This window comes from Oculina patagonica, chromosome 8, assembly GCF_052425735.1.
Source record: "Oculina patagonica isolate OP01 chromosome 8, crgOcupat, whole genome shotgun sequence".
In the NCBI taxonomy this organism is placed as follows: Eukaryota; Metazoa; Cnidaria; class Anthozoa; order Scleractinia; family Oculinidae; genus Oculina; species Oculina patagonica.
The window spans coordinates 17,276,690-17,296,477 of record NC_135765.1 but is presented as its reverse complement, the minus strand read 5'-3'; the positions used below and the strand labels follow the sequence as shown (position 1 = coordinate 17,296,477).

At 38.8% G+C, this 19,788-nt stretch overlaps 2 protein-coding genes across 2 annotated transcripts in view; both read left to right on the top strand.

Annotated features, from left to right (window-relative positions):
- LOC144662776 (uncharacterized) overlaps positions 1–19,788 on the top strand; it is a 238,480-nt gene that overhangs the window by 178,270 nt on the left and 40,422 nt on the right. The window contains 6 exon segments of the mRNA XM_078523689.1: positions 14,711–14,986; positions 16,071–16,328; positions 17,208–17,453; positions 17,890–18,153; positions 18,895–18,962; positions 18,964–19,138. Coding sequence (XP_078379815.1) covers positions 14,711–14,986; positions 16,071–16,328; positions 17,208–17,453; positions 17,890–18,153; positions 18,895–18,962; positions 18,964–19,138 — 1,287 coding nt within the window.
- LOC144662845 (uncharacterized) lies at positions 4,898–7,939 on the top strand. The gene is made up of 3 exons (XM_078523797.1): positions 4,898–5,466; positions 5,664–6,011; positions 7,093–7,939. Exons 1-3 carry the CDS (start codon positions 5,391–5,393, stop codon positions 7,206–7,208), a joined length of 540 nt encoding a protein of 179 aa, XP_078379923.1. The 5' UTR covers positions 4,898–5,390; the 3' UTR covers positions 7,209–7,939.

Below are 19,788 nucleotides of genomic sequence, written 5' to 3'. Positions count from 1 at the left end.
GAAGGTAGCTTCACAAACACCGCAAACAACACAATGCAAAATAAGTAGAATAGGCTAAAACCGTATAACAAACTAAACCTGGTTGAGGAACGGAAGACTAACATGCGAGCGAAGACCCAGATAACAGACCTTGGACTCTTCTCTGTAGAGCGTTAGCGGGTGGTGTATTTGCAGTTGGCACGCTTGAAATGAGAAGCAGCGGCGAAGTGAGGATAAACATGTTGAACGTATAAACGAGTCAGACGAATTGCCAAAACTCCAGGATAAGAGCACCAGGACTTGTGTAATGGGCAGACGGAGGGCGCAGCGATGACGCTAGAGCCGTGACTCGAGGAGCCGATGCAAAAGTACGCCAACACTTCACGAAAAGACAGAATACACGTGTACTGAGAAGCTATATATATACCTGTACTTATTATTCAACAGATGCGCGCGCTGCCCATATATGGTCAAAATGTTAACGATATCTGTCATCCGTACATAACAGATATCCTGCGATATACGTAAGTTGCGAAGATTCGTCCGAAATCTTGTAAAGCGCTGCATAATTACAGTTTTTCTATCTGCAAAATGTGTTTCGTTGACAGTTTGTTGAATAATAAAACAATTATCCTGCTCAATCTTGCGGAATATTTAACAATTATCCTGCGAAATCGCGCGGAATATCGCCTGATACTTAGCCGACGAGGCCGTAGGCCGAGTTGGCTAAAATCAGACGATATTCCGCAAGATTGAGCAGGATAATTGTTTTATTATTCAACAAATTGGCAAAGAAACACATTTTGCACATAGAAAAACTGTAATTAAGCAGCGCTTTACAAGATTTCGGACGAATCTTAGCAACCTACAAATATCGCAGGATATCTGTTATGTACGGATGACAGATATCGTTAACATTTTGACCATATATGGGCAGCGCGCGCATCTGTTGAATAATAACGTCTGATTTTAGCCAACTCGGCCTGCGGCCTCGTCGGCTAAGTATCAGGCGATATTCCGCGCGATTTCGCAGGATAATTGTTAAATAGTCAGCGGCATGGCTTGCAGTTGCCAAAGTAACTGGGCACGTGGAATGGGAAATTAGGGTGTTTGTTCGCGCGGGCCCCGGTGATAATAGGGTTACATCAGGGCGCTAAAAAGGAAGGGCGGTGAAACGCGCTCAGAGCTCTTGAGCGATGTGTGATGCAGAGGCGGACTGGGGCGAGCGCGCTCCACTGCAGCAAAGTGAAAAACATGGCGGCAAATGCGATCGTGTGGCTGGTGAAAAAAAGTGATTGCTACGCGGAACCAGTAAGAGATTTTCACTAAATTTCTTTGGGCATTAAATAATGATATGCTTCCCAATCAGTAAAAAGTTAGAAAGTGTTTGAATCTGTTACCGCAGAGTTGAATTATGGCAATTAAAATCATCTTGCTCGAACAGCCTTCGACCTTTTTTTCGAACGCTAGAAATCAAGCACCAATTTCGTAAAAAGTATGGTAGCAGGTGGCTCAATTTTCTAGCAATAAGTAAAGTATGTATTGCTTTTTCATCTGTGTAAATTTCGTTCTGGACTTTTTTGGACTTTTTGAGTTAGAGGGTTTGAAATTTTACACTTTTTTTTCGACTGTGCGATCAGCGTGCTATTACTAGCTTTCTAGCAGTTTACTCGTTTCTCTGCGACCATGTTGTAGCTGTCTGTGACCGTGATAACAAGAGAAGTCTTTTTAAAGATTCTGAACTGTGAAATTCACAATTACACCCTGATTAGCTCAGTCATTTGAGTGAAAATTGCAGCTGAAGTCAAATTTGTTTTCAAAATCAATATTAAATGACTGCATTTCTTAGATTCTTCTCAGTCTGGTAGATCATGTTAACCATCAGGCAATGCCTTATGATGACTGCTTTACTTAATAATTTTCGCCCAAAAAAAATATCTATCAACCAGTATTTCTTTCTAAGTTGTCCAACAGGCACTAGTTTCTATCCTCAGGTGGTGACAGTTGTAGCCACAAAAGAACTGTCTCATACATTGGCAGAAGAAGATGCACTCAATGTCAATGCAGTTGCACTCAATGAGTACAAACCATTCAAGACTTCCCTACACTGGATGCTAGCCAAGCAAATGTATGTCTTTACAACACAAACATTAACATCACAAACATCAACATCTCCCTCTTTTTAATTATTAAATGGCATTGTTTAAGACCTTTTTTGTTTTAATAATTTGCCTTTTGCTCTGGTGATGTAAAGATAAAAAGCAAACCTTTTTTAATTTTTTGCAACAGTTGCTTGACCATGCTTGTTGTATAAAAACAAATTATTCTTAATATTTTCAGTGGAGAAAGAGGATAAAAGTATGTCAGAAAAGCAGCTGGGAATGCCTTAGAGTTCTTTTCATAAAATTATATTTCATTAGTTATGTGTATGGAGATCTAGATCTGGAAGGAAAATTACCAAGAAATTTATGTGTCAAGTGGTCTTCTGCATTAACAAATAGTGACATTTCTTTTTATAAATCAAATATGAAATCAGGGGCAGATCCAGGATTTTTTTAGGAGGGGGTGCACCACAATTTTGTAAGGAATGGTACTAGAAAGAAGCAGGTCATCTCAGAGGTGAGGAGGTGTACCCCCTGCTCCCTTCCCCTAGATCAATCCTGGAAACAATACATTCCTTGATACCTCATTGTCAACACATGGTCATGATATAAATAAAGCTGACTGAGAGCAAGATATATCAAATAAATCAAAAAAGTAAATAAAGATCATTGGTCACACTATATTGATGGGCTACTTAGTGGTGTGTATAGATATAGCGATCATAAATAAAAATTTTAGCATGCAGGCTAAAGATGAAACTCTATTTTTTTAGTAAAATAGTAACATATAATGAAAAAAGGCCTGTTATTTTTTTTAACCTTATTATATGTGCTGCTCAGTGTATCTGTCAAAATCAAAACTAAAAGGAATATTCCGAGTCATGAGTGATTTAAATGTAATTACATAAAGCATGTTTCACTTGCCCTGTTACACTTACTCTTTCTGGGAAGTTCATGGATACAAACCCCACACTTTCATCTTTATTTATTTTATTTACTTGACAGATATTTCTTGAGCTGCAGTTTTTAATCTCAATTTACTGAGGTTGTCAGGGTGAAAGTAAGATTTCAGTGATTTTCACAGGTCAGATTTTGGAAAAAGACTCCATCATAATTCATGATCATTCACAGTTAAAGACGACGCAATATGATCGCAGAGAAAAGAGTAAAATTGCTAAAAAGTTATTAATAGCACCCTGATCGCACAGTCGAAAAAAGTATAAACTTTCAAAACCTCTAACTCAAAAAGTTCAAAAAAGTTCAAAATGAAATTTACACAGATGAAAGAGCAATACATACTGTACTTATTGTTTGGAAACTGAGCCATCTCTGACCATATCTTTTACGTAATTGGTGCTTGATTGCTAGCGTCCGAAGAAAAGGTAAAAAGCCTTTGGAGCAAGTTGATTTTATTTGTGATAATGCAACACTGTGTTCACAGAATCGAGCACTTTTAACTTCTGACGGTTGAAGAAACATATCGTTATTCCATTCCCAAAAGAATTTCGTGGAAATCTCTTACTGGTTCCGCGTAGCAATCACTTTTCTTCACCAGCCATCAAATCTCACTCGCCGCCATGTTTATCACTTTGCTGCAGTGGAGCGCACTCGCCCCAGTACACCTCCGCATCACACATCGCTCAAGAGCTCTGAGCGCGTTTCGCCGCCCTTCCTTTTTAGCGCCCTGGTTACATGTAAGGCTTGCTCCGTGTATTTACAGCTGTTTCCGATCACACGCGCCCTCCAACGACATTTTTCTCCTGTTTGAAAAATGAGTTTTGATGGACGTCAATCATCCGTTTCCACGACAATGATCGCTTCTTCGCGCCGATGAGACGACGCAAAGCCTTACACGTAACTTTTGTTTACAGTTATGAACGAGTTTTGAGCAGTTATGACTTCGACTTCGGTTTACGGCCGGCTCAAATATTTTCCGAAAGATGGCTTGGAATGTTGAAGACGAAAGCTTGGTTAATTTCTATTGCGGCCGGGAATTACAGCCAGCTTAACTTGTAAAATATATTCTTCCAATGACGGCCAGGAAGGTGAAACGGATTCAAGGTAAGTGTATGTCTACCAAATTACGGCCGGGAATTTTGAAGACTGAACTGACTCAACGAAAATATATTTACCGAATCACGGCCTGGAATGAAGACAAAACGGACTCGACACAAATTTATTCAGATTTATTGACCGAATTTGACACGGCCTGAAACTGTGAAGACGAAAAGGTTTTTTCTGCCGAATTTCTAAAAGTTTATATGTCTGGGTATTTTGAAGACTAAATCGACCAAACTCAAATGACACTGAAATGAGGATGGCTCGGAATTTAATTGAGTACGATCAGTGTTCAAAACTCCCGGCCGCAAATATTCGGTCAATTAACCAAGCTTTCGTCTTCTACATTCCAAGCCGTCTTTCGGAAAATATTTGAGCCGGCCGTAAACCGACAAGTAAGTTTATTTCGCTACATTCGGTCCGTTCAGTCTTTCGAAGTCATAACTGCTCACAACTCGTTCATCACTGCACAGGCTCCCCAAGCTCAAAAGTCGTCTTTTTGATTGTTTTTTTGGAGCCCTTCGGGCGGCTGACTCTACATACGTGGTGTATGCGACAGCTTGTGTATATAGAGGAATGTATGGGAAAATCACGGATTTTCTAAAATCGGGTAAATAACTATCTATTTTGAAATAAAGTTTACCTACCTCTAATGTGTCGCTTACTTGTGTCTTGTGCCGAATTTGAAGCCATTCCGACGCCATTTAGCGAAGTTATTAGACACAAGTAAGCGACACATTAGAGGTAGGTAAACTTTATTTCAAAATAGATAGTTATTTACCCGATTTTAGGGAATCCGTGATTTTCCCATACATTTCTCTATATACACAAGCTGTCGCATACACCACGTATGTAGAGTCAGCCGCCCGAAGGGCTCCAAAAAAGCAATCAAAAAGACGACTTTTGAGCTTGGGAAGCCTGTGATCACTGTAAACAAAAGTCACATGCTATAAGGCTTTGCGTCGTCTCGTCGATGTGTTTGGCGATGGAAACGGATGATTGACGTCCATCAAAACTTATTTTTCAAACAAGAAAAATGTCGTTGGAGGGCGCGTGTGATCGGAAACAGCTGTAAATCGAATTAAAAATTCCCGATAGGTTTTAGGCTTCTTCGGGCTTCTTGTTTTTCTGTGCAGCCGTCCCAGGGCCTTCTCACCATGTACAGGGTCTACAGGATCAGGAAATATGAAATAGATCAGGAAATTCGGCAGAAACTGTGCTTACGAAAATTGTTTGACTTTGACAAAGGAAATGAATGCTTTTCAAATCTCTATTTGTCGATGGATGTCAACCACTCTCGTGGTTTTTGGAATATTGGGGCGGTCTGGTAAGTTCCGTGGTTGGAGCTGAACTAAATGTTGTCTGTTCTGTTCACTTTGAAAAGGACTGGTTTGATAATTTGCAGTAAGCTTATTGAAGATAATTAAGCTTTATAAATTGAAAAATCGAAAATCACGTTTAATTGTGGATAAGCTCCAGTAAACCCAGACGCTGCTCATTAATTCTGTTGTGTTATTTCATCAGAATCATTTACTCTCACAAGAAAGCCCGCCAATCCTACTGTTGTGGTGGAAGGAGTCAACAGCACACAAGTTGAGCTCGTCTGGGACTTCACTGCTACTTCAAATTATATCGCCATCATTAGCAGACAGAGAATTGGAGACCTTGAAGCAACGCCAATTGCAGCGCGAACCCAAAGCACCGGGTTTGTGTTGGAGGACCCATCTTTCAGTACGAAGTACGAACCAAGTCTTAATGCAACGCTGGTGATAAAGAACGTGAACAGAACTGATGAATACAGATACAGTCTCAGAGTACTAACCACTCTGGGTTCACAGAGACTGGCTGACGTTGTAACCGTTAACTTTCTTTGTAAGTAACAACATTTGGTGTGTTCTTTTCTTTTTGGCTTTTAACATTTGTTTTTTTATTTACCTTCCATTCCGGGGCCTAGTGGGTTGGAAGGGGGGGGGACGTTGGTATGTACTCCCATCGAAGCTGTTAATTATAAGTTTGTGTGGCTGTGAATAGCCCTTATGTATGTTTACGTCAACCTGGCTAGTTTCACCCCCAAGCCTCGCTTTCAAGTGCCATCTTGTAAATATTATCATGAACGAATTCCCAAAGCAGCAAATTAAAGATGAAAAGAATACCCTCGTGAAAACTCCATGAAGGCGGCAGAAGGTTGCAAATAATTTGTGTAAACAAGGCTTGGTGGTAAATTTTGAGCTTATGACGTTATCATGCATAAAGGCCCGGCCAAACGATCGCAACATTTGAACGCAACATATGCCAACATTGTTGCGTTCAGATGTTGCGGTCATTTGGCCACCCTGTTGCAACATGTTGCAACATGTTGGATGATGTTGGGCCAAGTTTGAAAATGGTCAAATTTTTCACCCAACATCTCGCAACATTTTTGGATGTTGCGTAGTGTTGTATTCGTTTGGCCACATTCACGCAACATTGTTGCGCCTAAGCATGCGCACTAGTTCGATTTGTCGTTTCAAAGAGCCAGTGGAATCATGGGTTTTTGTCTTTAACCCTTAAAATACCACGCTTCTGTGATTTTTTCAGCCTTTTTCTGGGCTTAGGCAATCTTTTGAATTTCATGATGGCATATAAGAAGCTAAGTAATTAATATGTGCTGTTTCAAAACACTGAGGGCTCAAACTTTCATTGTGACGTCAGTATTCAGCCGTTGCGTCTTTGATAAGCGAGCACACGGGCTCGAATCTGGTAAAATTTTCGTTTATAAGTGTTTTTCCGAGTCATTTTCCACTGCAGAAGCCCTCAGGCTGGCATCATTAAGCTAGCTAGAATGGTGGGTAGAGGCAAACTTCTGAAAGAAACCAGAGGTGAGAGATGATTTGACGATGATTAGAACGCCAAAAACATCTGTATCGGAACATGGCAATTTATGAATGAAATTGTCTTTCTGGCCGTTCTGTAGATGGATTCCGAGACCTGCCAAGGCAATTTGGACAACTTTTGACTTCCAAAGAATGCAGTCGGTGCAGTATTTTGCCGGTAGGATTGGGTGGCTCGACACTTATAAAAAACCTATGAAATAGAGGTAGGTGGACTTGCATTTCGCCGACAAGGCAGTTTTACCCAGACATTCCTTTCGGTCACCAATAAGGAAATTGCAGGTTTGCAAGCATTGCTGTAATCGAATGGTGATTGCTCAGTCTGCTGAAAGATTTTTGAGAATTTTTCTTGGTGAGCGGAAAGGAATAGGCTCGAAGTTTGCTGCAAATGTACACTTTTGGATTCAGAATTAATTTTTCATTAAAAAAACTGAAAGCGAAGATGTATGTTTTTGTTGTTGTTCTATGGAGTAAAAAACGGGCATTTTCGGATTTGCTTCAGAAAAAAACAGCCATATACAACGGAAATCTAGAACTGTAGTCAGTTAGTTGGCTTTTAAAGCTATGAAAATTATCACTTTGCCATAACAAGGGATCATTACTATCATGTGTCCAGATATGCGAAGGCTGCAGATTTTTTAATCACTGCTGGTATTTTCTACGCAAATATGCGTTGTTGGTAGTTTAAGGGTTAAAATGGCGGACAATGGCGCGCAATTTGAAGAGGCAAAAAAGAAAACACCAAGAAAGTGGACCGAGAAGGATACAAATTCTCTGATAGATTTGTTGGAGGCCCGTCCCTGTCTATGGAACGTATTTGAGAAATCATACCACTCAAGGGAGGCTAGTAGTAGCGCTACTGATGATATTGCTAAAATGCGCCGACGCCGAAACAGCTCATACTCCTCCATATTGGATACAATCAGCCCACGCTCGCGCCAGACATCTGCGACAGATGTTGCGTGATGTTGCGTGCGTTTGGCCAGCTGCTTCGCAACATCTCACAACATGACCCAACAATGTTGCGATATGTTGCGTTGAAATGTTGCGATCGTTTGGCCGGGCCTTAAGGCCTATTGCAGAAGGTATGATTTTCAGGCAGTTTAATTATGCTGGGAGAGGGCTAAATAATCAGTAATCTAGAGTTTCATTTCAGCCTATTATCATGAAACTATTCACAACTGCATGGAGATCAAAATTTAGTCTAGACAGAGTTTCCCAGCTAATGACATTTAAAAATGGGTACAGCACTTCTTAAACAGTACATATTTTTCTTCTAAAAATAAGGGACCATTTATTATTGCAGGCCCAAAAGAGGCCCGCAACCCTAATCTTGACAGTGACCAGCTGATTGCGTATTACGCGTGCGCGCCACGTTTATAAAGGCTATCTGCAAACCAGAAGTTGAAAATTTTGTTCTTCCACTAAGAACGATTGGAATGCAAAAAATGTGTCAATCACGACAGTTTGTCGTAACACCAGAAGAGAAAAATTTTTGTCTCCAAGTGCGATAAGAATGCGAAAAATCAACAGTTTGTCACATTAGATTGAGGCTTCTGTCTTGCAGACATTACGTTTTGCAGACGTTGTTTTATAGGTGTTGCTTTTGAGAAGATCTGCTGTGATTGTATCACAGATAAACTAAGCTAAACTACGGCAAAGCGAATGATTCCAACAACGGTTATTCTCGAGAAATTCCTTATAACACTAACAAAAAAGCAAGTTTGCCGACGAAGGTTTAAATCACATCTCAATTCACACCGCATGCTCGACTGCACTTTGCAAAACTGTCAATCAATAATCAACTCTGATTGGTTCGCGGCAATAGGAAACGAAAAACAACATTCGTGACTTAAGCATGACGCGTTACTCGACCTGACTTGGAATAATAATTATTTTCTTTTGTCCAGTGATTTATCGACACTGTCTGAAACACTACCCTCCCAGTACCTTCTCTTAACTGCATCGAAGCCCGCACTTTCTAACCTGTGGTTACTACTAGTTTATGCAAAGGGGTGGGCTGGCAAGAATAAGGGGTGGGTCAGAATAATAAATCGTACAGTGAATTCTTATTTTGTTTTTATTTACTGCAAGGATTCAATCTTTAGACTGAAAAGGATTCAGGATTGTTTTTACTTAATTTCTGTAATGACAGTTATGTTACATATTGACGTTATTGTAGAGATTGGATAATAATTATAAAAAATTCCAAAGGGATTGTATGCTTTTAGGGGCCAACCATTTTACTTCTGAGGGGAGGGGTGGGTGATTTGGTGTGGGCGTGAAATTTTTTTTCAACCCGCTGTACGTGGGCAAATTTTTTTGGGACGATGGTCTCGTGCAGGAATTTTTTTTCTTGCACACGTGCGCTTGCAGGATTTTTTTTTCGAACTGAATCATAAATAAAACCACCTGAAATTTTTAAGCGTCCAAAATATCGACAGTACAGTTTAACTGTTTTCAGTACACAAATAAACCCGACTTGAAAAGGAAGGGTTTGGGGATGGCAGAAATAGTGGAAGCTGTAACTGAGGAACTACCTATGATCATTTTGAAGATCTTGTCGCAGATCATTAAGGCACTTTAATTTGAACTCCAAAGCTTTGAGTTTCCTTTATGGAGCAAACTCTAGTTGCGACATGGCTTGGAATACGTAACGTCGTATTTTCTGTTATTTTCGCGTCTGTGTATCTGTAAAACCTTCATCATCCTTACTCATCACGCCAGCAGGCGCATAAGGCCGTGTGAAACCTTGAGAGTGCAGTAAAAATATCATTTTCACAGATATTGTTTCACTCTGATTCATGTTTTGTATAGGCGTAAAAACACTTTCACCATGTTTCACCAAAGAGTCCAAAAGTTTTGTCCGAAATTTGTTTGAAATGAGACAAAAAGTGTCCGAAAATTAAACGTTCGAAATAAAATGTCCGAAATTTTTTGCATGTATCACAGAGTGATTTTATGGAATAGTTCAGGGTTGTCGCTAAGCGCCGGCTGGGAAAGAGGTCATCGCCGGCTGAATTTTGGCTGGCGAACACTCGGTTAAAAGGGCATTGAACAGTTCTTTAGTTACGCCCTCGTTCGATTTAGAATCATATATTCTGAGTAAAAAAGTTGAATTAACTCCTGACTACCTTGAATATCGATGCCACAAAATAATTGAAATAAAGGCTTGTTTTGAGAACTTGTTTACCGTGTCCTCTTTCCGTTTTCTGCGTCCGCCATCTTGTCAACACGAAGCTTAGTAGCCCCCCGTATTCAAGGCGTTGTGAAAGATGGGGAACGAGTTTGTTACCAGGTCTCCTGGATCTCTCGTAAACGTGGGATAGTTTGTTCGATCAACGAGAATATTTTTGTTCAAAATTCAAAGCTTTTATTACCACGACTTCTCTGCTAAAAGGAACCACTTCAGAAGAGTTTTAGTGGATTCAGAATACTCGACAAAGACCGGCAACAGCACGGCGTTTCGTTTTGATGACATCTACAGTTCATCCGCTTCACTTGATCTGTGCGACTTGCAAATTGCAACGAACTGAAGATTAATCCTGTATTCTCTTGCGATTTTTCAGTTGTTTTGAACGGTCTCTACCTCAGCTGCAACTTTGAATGTGAAGGTTTAGTTGTTTGAAAACTAGTAGCTTTTGGTATGATGATCGATAACCACTTAATTCTTCAGAAGAATGCGTGATTGTTTGAGATTGGATTCTAAACTCAGGTGAATTTTTTGCCACGCGTATGTACAGTTCTAAATAAATTCATCTTTTCTAAGTAATTTCTTTTGTTGTTTTTTCAATTGCATACATGTAGTTGTGATTTAACAAATATGTTGATTTGCTGCACGTGAATTGTTTTATAGTTTGAAGAAAAAATTGTGCCTCGGCTTATAGCGGAGTGTTTTGGGTTTATTTTTGTCAGAGTCGAACTGGTTCTGAAAACCTGTGTTAAATGTATTTTTATTTGCATTCATATTAAAAATAAAATAATATGATAGATAATCCCAATATCAAGGGAAGGTAGAAAACAAAATGCCTACACATGTACAATTTTTTCTCTTTAATTGTTGTTTCTTTTTGCATAAAAGAGCCCCTAGATTTCACCAAAGTGCCCCAAATTGAATTAAAATTTTCAAAATTTCCTGGGGGAGACCCCCCCATACCCCCAATGGGAGGGGGCGACCCCCTCCCATACCTACCCCCACGTCGGCTCCGCCTACGGCAGAAGGCGCTTCGCACCTTCTTTAGCCGCCTCAATTTTTAAGCTAACCGGCAGACAAATTTCTTAGCTACAACCCTGATAGTTGTTAATAGAATAAAGAGCTTTAACTTGACATATTCGTATCAAATACCGGTAGATATTTATAATAAAGTTTACTTCATGTTCCAGCAGCTACATGTATCCTGGCATCCTCGATTTAGAGTACATTCAAAACATTGTTATTCAACACAACACCAGGCGTGATCTTGAATTTGAGAGAAAAAACTACTATCCGTAACACATGTGGTAACCACAGGCAAAAAACCCATTTGAGGGGGACATATTATTGTGCTTTGAATCCCTCTTACCTAAGTCCAGATGCAAAAATCTTGAAAAAGGAAAAAGAAGTTGAATGTGTCAACCCAGGGAACACCTTGCCAGAAATTTTTTTCCAGTCCACTGTGCACGTATGATTTTTTTTTTGACTACTGTCCTGTGCAGAAATTTTTTTTCTTGCATGCATGCGCTTGCAGGATATTTTTTGTCAAAATCACCCATCCCCCCCCCCCCTCAAAAGTAAAATGGTTGGCCCCTTATTGTTCAGTATTGATTCTGGTATTTAGTAGGCTACTCCCCATTGAGGGAGAAAGAGGAGAAGGGTGGGGGGGGGGGAAGAGGTCTGTAATTTTTCATATTTTGTTTTGTTTGGTTGTTTGGAAGGGGGTCAACAAGTTTTGGTTTTGTTTATGCTGAACCTTGCTAGCCCCTCCTGGCATAAAATAATCATAATATTATGAATGGTCCCTAACCGTCAAGTCTTTCTGCTCTGTTTCTTCAAGTACTCGTGTACTTGCAAACATGTCTCAAGTTGTTCACTGTACCATTCATTCGGTTTGATGTCAGTGCAGTTTGCATCTGTAACATAAATCTCTGATTAATATTAAAACCTAGAGATTTCCAAAAATGCATGGTGTTCAAAAATGACATCCCAGAGGATAAGAATAATTCCCTTCCCTGCATGCTCAAACAAATTAAAAAGAGACAATGCTAATAAAATCCATATGCCGTATCTCAATCTCACCATATTATGGCAGATGATGTCCAACCTACTAAGAACCAGTCCATTTTATTGTGGGTTTGTATTGTCAGACTTCTTGTCCATTTGAAAGAAGTTAGAGTAACTGTCTGTAGAACAACATTGCACTTCATTGTACACGCTCTGTATACTCTGTAAAAGCAAACTGATATGTATCTTTGGGATGGCAGACCATGGCTCGTGATTTTTTTTTTTGCCATTTTATTAGGGATTAAAGTAATCAAATTGAAAAAGGAATTAATACATATTACTGGTATGAATGAATTCATTATTTTTTAATAAAAACTACAGTCCGACCTCTATTAAGTGGCCACTCTCAGGACTTCGAAAAGTGGCCGCTTAATAGAGGTTGGCCGCTTAATAGAGGTACAATATAAATTGGAAAGGAATGGCAGTAAACATGGTTGTTTGACTCTATATAGCAAAATGCTTTTAAAAAGTGAACATATATGAAGATAAATCCAAAATTCATTGTAACAAAACATCAAGTGCATTTAGCTCTGACACGGAGGGCACGAAGTTGAAATGTACAGTATATCTTACGGTTGATAATATGCAGAAAAATATGCAAAACATCGTTGGCAAGTTTCTTAAGCCTTTTTGCATCAACAGTTAGTATGTGAAAAAATATAGCTCAAGATATTTCACGGACGATATATATTATCTGTCACCATTTTGCTTGGAAAGATAATTTGCTGGCCGCTTAATGGAGGTAAAAACCATATAAATAATACACTTGCGACAACAAAAAGGTGGCCGCAGCCGCTTAATAGAGGTGGCCGTTGAATAGAGGTATCAAATATAGCAGTTTATAGTAAATAATAAAGATGGTAAATTTTAAGCTCGGTAATAAATATTGAAGATGAAGTATTCAACATGACACGAGCAAGGGACAAAGAAAAATTCTGAGTCCCCGACGGGAATCGAACCCATGGCCTCCCAGATACCGGTTGGGCGCTCTAACCAACTGAGCTACGAGAGACTCATTGTGAGCTGGGCCATTTTACTAGTTTGAAATTCCTGGGGGTGGGAGGGGTCTCAAAGGCCAAAACCTTAAAGGAAATGTATGAAGCTTTATTGGAATTTCCGGAGGGGTTGGGGAGTCTTAGGTCAAATCCCTTCCATGGGGTGAGGTATGGATAATTTATGGAACTACACATTTGACATATTATTATTTCTGCTACAAAATTGAATTAAAGTTAATTGTTTCAGAGGAAATTAATAATTCATGTTATGACTTATGATTACCATTAAATCGGGAGGCACTGTTAAAGTCTAATAATATTATTAAAGGAGCTCAGTCACGGACAACTCATTGAAAAAGCTGGCAAGTTTTTTCAAGTTTGTCAGTCGTAATCCGTCTTAATCTTCGTCAGATGAAACCATCCATGGCTATTGTCGGGTTTTGTTTACTCCTTTGTTGTTTTTCTACATTACACAACTATTATTTTGAGGTTTCCTTCAATTTGGAAGTAATCAGAAAAATGGTTTAAAATATCTTGACAATGCTAACGATGTCCCTTTAATGGTTACTGCACTTTTGAGTCTCACAGGTCTTAGCTTTGTCCTTATGTGTTGTGCTCTAACAGTAGTATACACAACTACTCTTAACATTTTTTTCTTCATGTCAATCAGCTGTTAAGCCGTTAAGTTGTTATACCCTGGCTATTGAAATTTTTTGCGAGCCTTGCGAACGGTTCGGCTACCCGTTCCTGAATTTTTCCTAAGCCGTTCGAGCAGTTCAGCTGCCCGTTTACAAGCCCAATTACAGTGGCACCCATTTGAAACGGGCTGTAGACTTGTTTAAAACCTGTTCGATAGTCGTTTATTTCACCCGTTTAAAGGAAAGTCGAAAGCATATTTTTTCCCGTGCAAGGTCACATATAAATGGGTCAGTGTTAAAACATTTGCCAGTACCCAGGGCCATAACCTAGGATTTTTTTCTGCGCCCAGGGGCAAGTTTATCTAGTGGGGGAAACTGTTTTTTTAGTTAAGTTTTTCCTTTTTTTCTTTAGTTTTCTTAGTTTTTTAGTTTTCCTGGCGGGACAACTGCCCCCCCCCCCCCCCCCCCCCCCCCGCCTGCCCCCGCTAGGTACGGCCCTACTTTAAAACAATATAATTTTGGGAACTAAAGAAAAATGTCTTGAGCAGTTAAGGTGTACATTTATATATACTCCGAAGAAAGTATACATGTAGCATTTAACTTGTACTTCTATAGTACAGTACAACATTTTAGCACTTGTCTAATGTAATTTAGATAAGTACAAGTATATTTTAGTTGTTATTTTTTCTGTTGAGCTATTAAGCTTCTACATTTTCTGGGATAAGGGTGTATTTTTTAGGTCCTATCAGGTTATACATTTATTACTAGTTGTTAAATTACCAGTTATGTTTAAATTCCTCTTTGTCAGTTGCACCAGAATTCACCAATGTCAGCAGTGATCAAGTTGTTCTTGAAGGTGAGGATCCGCCCACTGTAACATTAAGGTGCATTGCAATTGGTGAACCAACACCAACTATCACCTGGACCAGAGTGCTTGATAATGGCAGTGACAGCAATGAACTCTCCTCCAGTGGAGAGCGGCTTGAACTTGATAAGAACAGAAATACCACTGGAACATATCGCTGTACTGCATACAATGGAATAGGAACTGCACCCAACCGCACAATTAATGTGGATGTTAATTGTAAGTACAAATCTAATTTTTATATATTTTTTAAATTTATACTTACTTGCTTAACCTTTTTGTGCCCCATAGGACACTTGACGCCATTCAGCGTCAACTTCCACCCCTCTCGGTCTTTTGCAGCTGTTGTTGTACCTGCCCACGAATTCCAACCCATTCCTTTCCACTCGCTCTCCGCGCTTCTCCACCGATCAGATCAATCGCGGTTGGCCTCTTCTTCTTTTCCCTTCAGGTGCTCAGTCTAGTGCAATTCCGGCGATGTTATTGCCACCTCCTCGTAGGACATGCCCAGTCCATCTCCATCTTCGTATCTTTAGCTTAACATGTACAAATAATGGTTGTGTGTTTATATGCACATTGTATTGATGTATGTTTTACAGTACAGAATGAGTGACTCCTATACACATGTATGTATTAATATTATTGTGTACTTGTATGTTGTATTGGGATATGGGACAAGTAAGCCATGTTTTTCTGTTGTTGTGGTTATTGTAACCTGCTTGTATCACAGCTGAGAACATTGAAGCAATAGTTTTAAATCTTCTTGAATTTTCTGCGTTGCCTGAGTACATGTACAATTAATAAATGCTTTCAGTTGGATGCAAACATTGTATGGTAACTACTGTAAGTCCTATTCAGAACACCAAAATTTAGTTGGTGGTTCCATCTTTTTTCTTGGTTTTAATTTATTAATTAATTTTTGTAATTGTACCTTCATTTTCGGGTATGGTTGTATATTTGTAGTTTAAATTTATCTTGGATTTAATTTTTTTCAAACCAGTTTAATTTTTATTTCCTTTTGTTTCAAATTATCAGTAATGAATAGGAGACAATGAAAAACAAACAAAATCAAACCAGTTTGAAAAATTTGAAACCAAAGATAAAGTTAAACCACAACATATACGATAATGAGTTTGAAACAAAGGAAAATCAAATTTAGACCAAAGATAAAATAGAACCACAAAATACTGTCTTGTTGCCATAAATTATAATAATTATAAAATATATTCTGGGGTTAGAGCATATGTGTATCCTGATCAAGGCTGATCAATTCATACTGTTTATGCTTTTCCTTTTGTTTTAGACAAACCAGAGAATATCATGTTAATGATAAACGACTCAAACATCTGTCAGGGTGAAGTGATCAGCATCACCTGCTCAGCGGATGGTAAACCTGACGTGCATACTTATCAACTGTTTGAGAATGATGTGCTAGTGAATGATGTTGGCAGCTCAGGAGTCTGGCACATAACAATGTCAGCTGAAGGAGATGTCACCTACAGATGTGTGGCTAACAACACTGTAGGCACAAGCAGCAGGAATGTTACTTTTTCTGTGAATGGTAATTTGTAATCCTCATTCTTTTTTCACCTTATTAATTTTAATATACAGTTTAATAAATACAATTTTCACTTTTGCTTGCTTCCAAGAATGTGGTTCCCTTAAACTACTAAATATGTATTCTCTTGATCCTGTACAGTTCAACCCCAAAAACTAAGGGTTTCGATTGCGAGACTGATATATTTTCTGCGAGCCCCGAAACCTTTTTACCCTTGCAAAAGAAATCTAGACTCTGAGAAGGCATTAAAGAAAAAATTCAAGACAACGAGACCCCTGAAATTTGGCTTAATTATTTTTTTTTGTGACTCTCCAACCCTTGATAACTCAAATCTCCTCTGCTAAACTCTCTCTCCCTTATTTTAACCTTGTTAACTTGTTCTTCTCATGAATACATGTAAATCAAACCATTTCTGATGTAGTTGTACACTGCACATATAAACTGAAAATTTTCCACAACAGGTATACAGTTATGGTATATGCAGTCCCATGTTTAAGAAGGCTTTTGTGACAAACTTATCAGTGCATGTAACTATATAAGGAATGGACCATTATTTTTTTTTTCAGGGGGAAGGGGCTGGGCAATTACCAAAATCACAATTCTTGCACAGAAAACGACTGAAAAAAAGTTGTTTAAGGGGAGCAGTTGGAAAAAAAATTAAGAAAATCTTGCACAACCTGGAGGTGAAGAAAAAAGCTTGCCCAACCCCACCCCCTACAACTATGTTGTAAAAAGTGTCAAAAAGTTGTTAAAAATTAATGAAAACTTTGTGTAGTTTAATAACATGGGAACAGTGTACAGCACTGTAATTATCTGGGAGCTGGACATATAGGTAACAATTCTACCCTACACACATTGATTATTAATTTCTTTTTTTTATAGTCCCATCAAGGGTATATCGTCTAGAGAATATCACAGTAACAGAGGGTGAAAACAGGAACCTTACCTGTAATGTTTCTGGGAGTCCTGTGCTCGATGTAACATGGACAGCAGTCAACAGTGGAAGTCGTACAATTGGCATCACTCGTGAACTCACAAACATCAACAGGAATGATGCTGGAGAATACAAGTGTGAAGCAAGTAACTCTTGTGAAAATGACACAGCAAGCACTTTTCTTACTGTGCACTGTAAGTGGTAGTAGTAGCAATTTTTATTCATGAATACACTGCAGCTACTGTTTCCTATAATATAATTATGTACACTTATAATGTGCTTCACAAGTGGTTGTGTACACACAACATGTATTATCAACCACAAAGTTATCACAACACAACAGACTGCAACTAAGAAAAATCCATAACACTATCTCTACGGATCGGATAAGACATCTAAAAGCTGTGTTAAATTGACACCAAACAAGCAAATCGGCAGACGACTTGTACGTCTAGACAATTTGTCCGTCTTCTGGTGCCCTGTAAGGTTATACTTGTGTTCAGTATTTTATGTAATGTCGTGCATTTTATCTGTTCTGTATGGATGACTGATAATGGGGGCTTCCTAAATTACAGTGATTTCTAGTTCATGACGTTCAAAGTCTTTTTTACTATATAATATATGTTTTAGACAAACCAGAGAATTTCCAGTTTGCTGCAAGTAAAGAAAAGGTCTGTAAAAATGAAGTAATAACCTTCACCTGTTCAGCTGATGGTAACCCTGCAGTAGATACTTATCAACTGTTTGTGAATGATACGCTGGTTAGTGATGGCATCAACAGCCATGGAATGTGGAACAGAACAATGTCAGTTGGAGGAGTGTTCATCTACAAGTGTGTTGCTAACAACACTGCAGGAACAGGACAAAGTGAAACTGTTAATGTTACTGTCAATGGTAAACAAGATATTTTTGATGCTATTGTTGATGTAGTTGAACAAGGGCCTTAGGATTGTAACACAAGTGCGAGATTGAGTATGAATGTGATGTGTCAAATGTACTGCTTTCAGTGCTTTAGTTTATCATCAGTCACATCTTCAACAGTTTAAGACCATAAATATTTAACACTTAAGTTCACACAAAAATAAAAATCCTTCGGTCAAAATAAGGTTATTTAAAAATTGATTCCCCATTGGGTTTAATCTTAATTAATAACATGTACATATATACAGTGCAGGCATACAAGTCATGTTCATGTTATATAATGGCTAGTAAATGGTGCATTAGCCCACAGGTGTTTTTGAGTGTTAATTGTATTTTCAAGGGTACTGATCTAGAATACATGTACTTCTACAAACCTCCAAGGTAAGACCATTTTTTAGTTACCATGGCAACAAAAATTTTGGAACTGGTGACTAAATTGGAAGTGAAGTCGCCAGCATGGCGACTAAAATTGAGAAGAAGGATTGAAAGTGTGAGCTAAATGTAGCGACTAAAACTTTTCACTGGTGACCAAACTTGAGCAGTTGGTGGCCAAATGGCCACTAAGGAAAAAAATTAAACTTGGAGGGTTGTTCTAGGGCTGGACACCATTTATTCATGTAATGTAATTCAAATAGTTTTTTTCCCATTATATTGTGTGCTTCAGTAAATGTTCTAAAAATCATGATGTTCTTTGTTGCTGTCATCTTTTCACAGTGCATTCATCCATAGCATCAATAAACAATGAGACAGTTACTGAATTTGAGAATGTTACTCTGTCATGTCAATGCATCAGGGACTCCTCATCCAATGGTGTCTTGGTTTAAGCCTGATGGTCAGCGTGTCGATGCAAGGGAGTTGCCTCTTACAAATATCAGCCGGGATGAAGCTGGAGAATACAGGTGTGAAGCCAGTAATGAGTGTGGCAATGCATCACAGACAGCGACCATTGATGTACAGTGTAAGTGAAATTGTCAAAACTACAGTTGACATGACACTGTCATGCCTTTTTTTTAATGAAATGGCCATGTTTTGGTTTGAATTGATTTTATTGATGGCAGAAATTGTCAAACCAGTTTTACCTTGCAATCACTATCACAGCCTATAACAAAATAAAAATCAAACTGCTTTTAATTATTTAAATTATTTATAACCATAGCTTTTATAGAACCATAACCCCGGGGGGGGGGGGGTACTCCATATAATGGCCTATACGGGGAGGCTCCGCCCGAAAGGGGTACCTTTTTTAGGCTTCAGGTATATAAAAGGGTAGGGATTTCACAAGTTTAGGTATATAAAAAGGGTATGTAAATCCGTCATTTAGGTTTTTAAAAGGGCCTTGAATTGAAATATTTCGAACAGACGCACTTTATGGCTGTATTATTTTAATTTATAAAGCGCAACATGAAAATGACAAGAAAACGTCTAGTTCAAAGTCTATACCATGGTTTTTAGGTATATGAAAGGGGTACCTTTTTTCAGTAAAAGGTATACGAAAGGGGTACAATTTCTGTGAAAATGGTATATAAAAGGGTAAGGGGTAAGAGCTTGGGGCGGAGCCTCCCCGTATAAAACTTTTTTGAGTGCCCCCCCCCCCCCCCCCCCGGGGCC